The sequence below is a fragment of the Nicotiana tomentosiformis genome, chromosome 9 (genome assembly GCF_000390325.3).
Source record: "Nicotiana tomentosiformis chromosome 9, ASM39032v3, whole genome shotgun sequence".
NCBI classification, from domain to species: domain Eukaryota; kingdom Viridiplantae; phylum Streptophyta; class Magnoliopsida; order Solanales; family Solanaceae; genus Nicotiana; species Nicotiana tomentosiformis.
In genome coordinates this window covers 26,938,652-26,946,701 of record NC_090820.1, presented here as the reverse complement: position 1 = coordinate 26,946,701, position 8,050 = coordinate 26,938,652, and the positions used below count along the sequence as shown (strand labels likewise).

General features: G+C 38.4%; 1 protein-coding gene across 1 annotated transcript; it reads right to left on the bottom strand.

Annotated features, from left to right (window-relative positions):
* Positions 1-5,876: 5,876 nt before the first annotated feature.
* LOC138898516 (uncharacterized) lies at positions 5,877-7,761 on the bottom strand. Its single transcript, XM_070184587.1, has 4 exons — positions 7,521-7,761; positions 7,209-7,401; positions 6,242-6,609; positions 5,877-6,151 (listed from the first exon to the last, which is right to left on the bottom strand). The coding sequence occupies exons 1-4, from the start codon at positions 7,759-7,761 to the stop codon at positions 5,877-5,879; spliced, it is 1,077 nt and encodes a 358-aa protein (XP_070040688.1).
* Between the last annotated feature and the right edge of the window lie 289 nt (positions 7,762-8,050).

Sequence of the window (8,050 nt, the reverse complement as noted above, 5' to 3'; positions counted from 1 at the left end):
TTAGAGACTAATTTATTGAGTTAACTCAGACTTGCATGTCCAAGTCTCTTGTGCCAAAGGAGGGGATCATTGTCCAACACTCTTAAGCATGTGAGTTCATTTTCTGAAAGTGTGGACATATCTACTATATATATATTGTTCACTCTTTTTCCCTGCAAAACAATCTTGTCAGTGGTAAGATTAATCATAATATATTTGGTAGAGGTGAATGCTACCAAGTTACCTCTATCGCACAGTTGTGATACACTGATTAGACTGTATTTTTGGCCATCTATCAAGTAGATATTCTCAATAGAGTGAGAATCAGTCTTACCTACCTTTCCAACCCCAATGATCTCACCTTTCTTCCCATTTCCAAAGGAGACATTGTCACACCCCCTTTTACCCCACAAAAGATATGTGTATGGATTGTTGTGGGTTAAAGAGTTTTTCCAATTAAAGTGAAAAATTTGAGTAGGGATTATTTTATTTACAGAGTCGCCACTTGGAATTGATTTTTTGGATGTTCCAAGTCACCTTTTATTTGAATCCCTATTCAAAGGAAAATTTGACTCTTTTATTATTGGTCTGCGAAAATAAAGTCTGGGTAAGGAATTCTGTTGACCGGGGAGAAGGTATAAGGCATTCCCCAAGTCCCGTGGTTCCAGCACAATCGCTTTATTGACTACAACTTGGTTTGAATTAATTTTGGATAAACTATGATTTATTGGTTTTAATATTTTATCTATCCGCTTTTAATTATTAAAATATAAAATTATCTTTGAAACGAATCACGTGTGTGAATCCGTTTTATTTATTATGCCAAAATCTTGTCACGCATACGTGTACACAATTAATAGAATTTTATTATTAAGATTGTTTTGGCCATAGTTAACACATATTTTTGTTTTATTTTTGGAAATCATAATTATGCCACGTGAACGTATACATAATCGCGATAAACTAATTAAAGGCGTACCTAAAGAACTCTATCATTGTTCATTATTCTTCCTATATATTTGAGATTATTGTAAGGTCATGAATTATGGAATTACTTGTAGAAGAAGTGTATGATTTTAGATATTTGAATAAATAAACTGTCATATATCAATACCCTACAATCCAACAACTGAAGCCCAAACTTATTAGGGTCCTAATCTTCCCAACTTTAAAGTAAGTTTGAATACCATATTTCCAGAGACATGATTAAGTATATAGCATTTAAGTACTAATTTATATTATTATTTATAAAGTTTAAAGGCAAATAAATAAAATCACATGAAATAAGATTAAAAGAATAGAGGAAAGAATAAACCTTTAATGCAAAATTTCCAATTAAATGAGTTTCCAAGAACATGTACAGTAACTCAGACGAACGTCTAACAAGCATAAGCGAAGAAGAACATCAAAGCTAGTGAACATAGCTCCAACGGAATCCTCGACCTCGACTATTGACTTCACTTTTTGGCGTGTAAAAGGGATGTTATGAAGTATTTTTGTTGGGTTTTGGTTGATGAATAGCTAGAATTTTTGAAAAGAAGAGACGAAGAAAGAATGACACGAGTAGAAATTCACTTAGCATAGAAGAAGAAAACAAAATTCTCTCAATTCCCTACTCTCTTTTCTTCTTCTCCTTCTCTCTCTCTTCTCCTCACATTTCTCTTCTATTTATAGAAAACAAATTCAGAATTTTTCAGATTATGTTTTAATTATTTTATTATTTTATTATTTTTTAATTAAAAAGAATTCACACTTCCATTTTTCTTCTTTTTAAAAAAAAAAATAATTCCCCACTTTCCTTTACCTTTAATTTTTAATTTTCCACCTTTTTTACTTTACCTTTTTTATTATCCACTTATTTTACTTTTCTTTTTTAAATTTTCACCATCCGAAAATTAATTGTGTTTTAATTTTTTTGGTTTTTTTAAAATTTATTTTATTTAAAAATAAAGATAAAAAATAAAAATAATACTAATAGTAATAATTTGACCTTTTAAATTATTTATAATTCTTACCCTATTTAAAAAAATGTAACAAAGCTAAAAAATATATATATTAAATTTCTAAAAATATTTACATAGTATAAGGTGATAAAAATTTAAATATAGTCAAAAATTAGGTGCTCACAACTGCCCCTCTTTGCTTGGAAACATGAAGAGTTTTCAGGAAAAGACTAGGTGAGCCATGTGACTAATTTTTGATCAAACCGTTATTCAAAAGGAAAAGAAATAAAAGTCAGGGTGCAACCGAGTCCTGGTTTTGGACAGCCTACATATCCCGGGTTATGGGGGAATCAGGTCACGTGTAGTTCTAGGAGAATGGTGGAATGATGAGTAGATGAGTCGAGTGAAATTCCGTCGAGGCTCCGGTCCGCGGTCCTACTATTATAAAAAAGAAGCTAAACAAGCCTATCAGCTATGAGTTACAAGATTCCTATCTATGAGTCTTCTGAAACTTGATCTTGAGTCTTGACTGGCTCTTCATGCAGACTCTGATATAAACCTTGATGCTCGCTAGTTGTAGGTGCTAGTTCATTGTTCTATAGCTTCTTCTAATCAAAACAGGACTCCAATGCTCGTGGCTTCAGTCATGTCTTGAGCATTCCACATCTTTTCAACTACTTTTGCATTTTGGATTCACCTATTTTTTCTTTTCTTTTATTCTGAATTGAGACTTCTTCATTTGGCCATCTCGAATCATGTGCCTCAAGGTAAAACCTACTCAGACACCAAAACAAACAAACGAGCAAATTTTTTCTGCCCCAGTTTGCACTAGGAAAATTTCGTGAGTTATTGTAACAAAATTCTAAATTAGTTCTTTATTGAAAGCAATAAAAGGTCGGGAATGGTGTATCCCAAAAAACAAAACAGAGACTAGGGAATGGAGACCCTATGTCTAAAATGAAAGAAACTAAAGAGTGGAGACCTTATATTGGAAAAGCGGCTAGGGATTGGTGTACCCTGATACTCGTAAGGAAATGTAACCAGGGGTTGATACCCTGTATTACGGAAAAAGAATATAATCTGGGGTTGGTACCCTGTATTACTGAAAAGAATATAGTCATGGGATGGCGTCCTGTATTACTAAAAGGAAATGTAACCAGGGGATGCCACCATGTATTATGGAAAAGAAATGTAACTAGGGGTTAGTGCCATGTATTACTGAAATGAAAATGAATCCCCTGGGCGAAAAGGTTCTACCTGGGTTAAAGTGCGAAAAGCGAGCATGGGTGAAGAGTACTTCTACCTGGAATATGAGCTGGATCCCCCTAGGTGAAAAGTTTCTACCTGGGTTAAGCTACATAAAACATCCTGGGTGAAGAGTACTTCTACCCGGAACTATGAGCTGGATCCCCTAGGCGAAAAGGTTCTACCTGGGTAAATCTACGTAAAATATCCTGAGCGAAGAGTACTTCTACTTGGAACTATGAGCTGGATCCCCCTAGGTGAAAAGGTTCTACCTGGGTTAAGCTACGAAAAACAGCATGGGCGAAGAGTACTTCTACCCGGAACTATGAGCTGGATCCCCCTAGGTGAAAAGGTTCTACCTGGGCTAACCTACGTAAAACAACCTGAGTGAAGAGTACTTTTACCCTGAACTATGAGCTGGATCCCCTAGGCGAAAAGGTTCTACCTGGGTTAAGCTACGTAAAATAACCTGAGCGAAGAGTACTTCTACCCAGAACTATGAGATGGATCCCCCCAGGAGAAAAGGTTCTACCTAGGTTAAGCTAAGAAAAACAGCCTGGGCGAAGAGCACTTCTACCCGGAACTATGAGTTGGATCCCCTAGGCGAAAAGGTTCTACCTGGGTTAAGCTACGTAAACAACCTGAGCGAAATGTACTTCTACCCGGAACTATGAGCTGGATCCCCTAGGTGAAAAGGTTCTACCTGGGTTAAGCTACGTAAAATAACCTGAGCGAAAAGTACTTCTACCAGGAACTATGAGCTGGATTCCCCTAGGAGAAAAGTTTCTACCTGGGTTAAGCTACGAAAAGCAGCCTGGGCGAAGAGTACTTCTACCCGGAACTATGAGCTAGATCCCCCTAGGCGAAAAAGTTCTACCTGGGTTAAGCTACGAAAAATAAGCTTGGGAGAAGAGTACTTCTTCCCGGAACTATGAGCCGGATCCCCCTAGGCGAAAAGGTTCTACCTGGGTTAAGCTATGTAAAACAACCTGAGTGAAGAGTACTTCTACCCGGAACTATGAGCTGGATCCCCCTAGGCAAAAAGGTTCTACCTGAGTTAAGCTACGAAAATGAGAGGTATGAGCAGTAGTGATGCATGCTAAAAATAAAGGAAAAATGGAGATTTTGAGAAACTTATCTTTGGTGACATTTGTCCTTTTAGAATTGCCATTCTGCACTGCTTTGTTCCTGCTTCAAACAAAGAAAAACTGTGAGTTTTTAAAGTGGTGGTCGGTTTGTGGCCTTGATGCCCTGAGTAGTGTGAATTCATGGGTACTGTCATCGAAGAACCGATTATGTCAGTGTGGTACCGAGATGCTCGGATACTCTGTATCACATTGTGGAGACCTTGGCTTTCCGATGTTCCTCCCGACTGTTTAATATCCAGATGTCCAGGGTACCATTAACCCTTGTCCCTAAGGCTAGGCAAAATTCCTTTAAAATCGAACTTAGTTGTCTTGCACTTAGTACCAGTTTGTATTTGTAATGCTTATAAACCTTTCCCACGAATCAAGTCTTGCTTAGGAGACCTTTTTAGTTTCTTTGAGACGTTTTGTTCTTCTTATTGAAAGAGATCACAGATGGATTCGTGCCTTCATTAGTTCCGTATATGCCCCAAATTATGCTTGGTATTATAGGGAAATTGTAGTCAGTTTTGCAGCCATTTCTTTTCTTTGCTATTAATGCAAGATTATACCGAAAAAGAACTTAAAGAAAAATTATGGGTTAAAATAGAAAAACAATTGAAAGTGAAGAAAAAAAATGTTTCTAAACAAAAGGTGCCCCTTTCGGGGGAGAGGAATAGGGAGACTTATCTGGAGGTATGTACCGACTTCAATGAATCATGACATGCATTTTGGACTGGACACTTGATCTATCTGAGCTATCTAATTCTCAGAATCCGTCGCAAATGTTCAACTTGAAACTGTCTTGGTTGTGCTCAAACCGGAGTATCAAAGACCCTCATTCAGCTAGTAGCGCCCTTTGCGGGTTTTCGCTAACTGACCTCTCTCATTTCTTTTCTAACCATCGCCTTATAGTGCTCTTTACGAGTTTTCACTACAAGACTCTCTCATTTTCATTTTCTCTACTCGTCATTGCCCTATGGTGCCTGTGAGGGTTTCTCCAATAAGACTCTCTCATTTTATTTCTCTCATTTTGGTTGCATCAGATCCAAATAACTGTATCCTCCAATTATTAAACATTCTCGTTGATTGATCGAAAGGACTTGAAAAGGATTTGGGTAAAAAGAACTTGGATTGAATTACAAATTTGGGACCTTTCAGGCGAAACCATCGCCGAACCATTGTAACATCTGCCCTAGTTTTATTTTTTGGGGGGAATGTGGATTTTTTGTTTTGGTGTGACTGAACCCCAGAGAGAGGCTGCCTACGTATCCTTTCGAAATCAAGTCGAATGTAGTTCAATAACTCAGAAGATTTTTTTTATTTTATTATTATTATTTTTTTATTATTTTTTATTATTTTTACAAGTGTGTTCCAAAAGGAGGGAAAACCAAGAAGACAAATATGGCTCAAAAAGGGTTAACAAAAGGGTGACACTTATTTGGGGTAGTGAGCAAATATAGCCTTCATTATCTCGATCTGAGAAAATCGATAAGTGGAATTTCTACAGTAGGTATGTATCAAACATAATATCTTTTGACTGCATCTGCGTTAATTGTCATGTCTGGTACCATTCCTTCTTCATCTACCAAGTGCAAAGCCCCTTTTGGTAACACTTTCTTGATAATGTAGGGTCCTTGCCAGTTCGGGAAAACTTTCCTTTAGCTTCTACCTGGTGCGGAAGGATGCATTTTAAAACGAGCCGGCCTACCTTAAAGTGCCTCGGGTGCACTTTCTTATTATAAGCGTGTGCTATTCTTTGCTGGTATAACTGGCCAAAACACACTGTTGCTAGCTGTTTTTCATCAATCATCATTAGCTGTTCTAATCTGGTCTTGACCCACTCGGTGTCTTCAATCTCTGATTCCACAATGATTCGGAGAGAGGGAATTTCAACTTCAGCCGGTATTACAGCTTCAGTTCCATAAACCAACAGATAAGGAGTTGCACCCACAGATGTGCGAGCAGTCGTGTGGTATCCCAAAAGAGCAAAAGGCAACTTTTCATGCCATTGCCTAGACCCTTGGATCATTTTCTTAAGGATCTTCTTGATATTCTTGTTAGCTGCTTCAACGGCTCCATTAGCTTTAGGCCGGTGGGGGGTAGAATAGCGATGCACAATTTTAAATTGCTCGCATACCTCCTTCATCAGATGACTATTTAGATTGGCTGCATTGTCAGTGATAATGGTCTTTGGGATACCAAAGCGACAGATGATGTTGGAATGAACAAAATCTACCACTGCTTTCTTGGTGACTGCCTTGAAAGTAACTGCCTCCACCCACTTTGTGCAGTAATCAATGGCGACCAGAATGAATCTATGACCATTTGAAGCCTTTGGCTCGATTGGCCATTCCCCAAGCAACGAAAGGCCAAGGAGAGGACATGGGATGCAACTCCGAAGGAGGCGAGTGAATCGGGTCGCCATGAATCTGGCATTGGTGACACTTGCGAACTAAACTAAAGCAATCTCGCTCCATAGTAAGCCAATAATACCCTGCCCGCAGAATCTTCTTCGCCAAAACATATCCATTCATGTGAGGTCCACATACCCCCAAATGTACTTCACTCATGATCCGCTCAGCTTCTGTGGCATCTATGCATCTCAGTAAGTTCAAATCTAGGGTCCTTTTGTACAAAATTTCCCCATTTAGGAAGAAACCGCCGGCGAGCCACCTTATAGTTCTTTTTTTTATCTCCCTTGGCATGATCTGGGTATTCCCTTATTTTCAGGAATCGTTTTATGTCATGGTACCAAGGTTCACCATCTGGTTCTGTCTCAATAGTATTGCAGTAGCCGTATTGATTCTGAATTTAGATTTGCAGTGGATCAATATGGGTATTGCCTGGATAAGGGAGCATCGAGGCTAAGGTAGCCAAGGTGTTGGCTAGCTCATTGTGAAACCCGGGAATGTACCTGAATTCCATGGATTTGAATCTCTTGCTCAGGTCTTGTACACATTGTCTGTATGGAATAAGCTTGATGTCTCGAGTCTCCCATTCACCTTGGGCTTGCCGGATAAGAAAGTCGGAATCTCCCATAACCAATAGTTCATGCACATGCAGATCAATGGCCATTTTTAGACCCATTATACAAGCCTCGTATTCCGCTGTATTATTGGTATAGAAGAAATGAAGTCGAGCCATTGCAGGGTAATGTTGTCCAATAGGTGAGATAAGGATTGCCCCGACCCCAACTACTTTGATATTGACAGCCCCATCAAAATACATATACGGATGTCATCCGAAACTACTTCCTCTATTGAGTTGACCTCTTCGTATGGGAAGTATGTGCTTAGTGGCTTGTAATCATCATCTATTGGATTCTCTGCCAAATGATATACCAAAGCCTGTGCTTTCATTGTGGTGCGAGTGACATAGACGATGTCAAACTCTATGAGCAGAATCTGCCATTTTGCGAGCCTTCCAGTGGGCATTGGCTTTTGAAAGATGTACTTCAAAGGATCCATTCTGGATATGAGGTAAGTAGTGTAGTCCAGGATATAATGTCTCAGCTTCTGAGCGACCCAAGTCAAAGCACAACATGTTCTTTCTAAAAAGGTATACTTAACCTCATAATTGGTGAACTTTTTGATCAAATAATAGATTGCTTATTCCTTTTTGTCTGTCGCATCATGTTGTACTAGAACGCATCCAAAGGAATTATCCATCACTGATAGATATAAAAACAAAGGCCTACCAGGTTCTGGTGGGACCAATACAGGGGGTTTTGATAGATAATCTTTGATCATGTCAAAA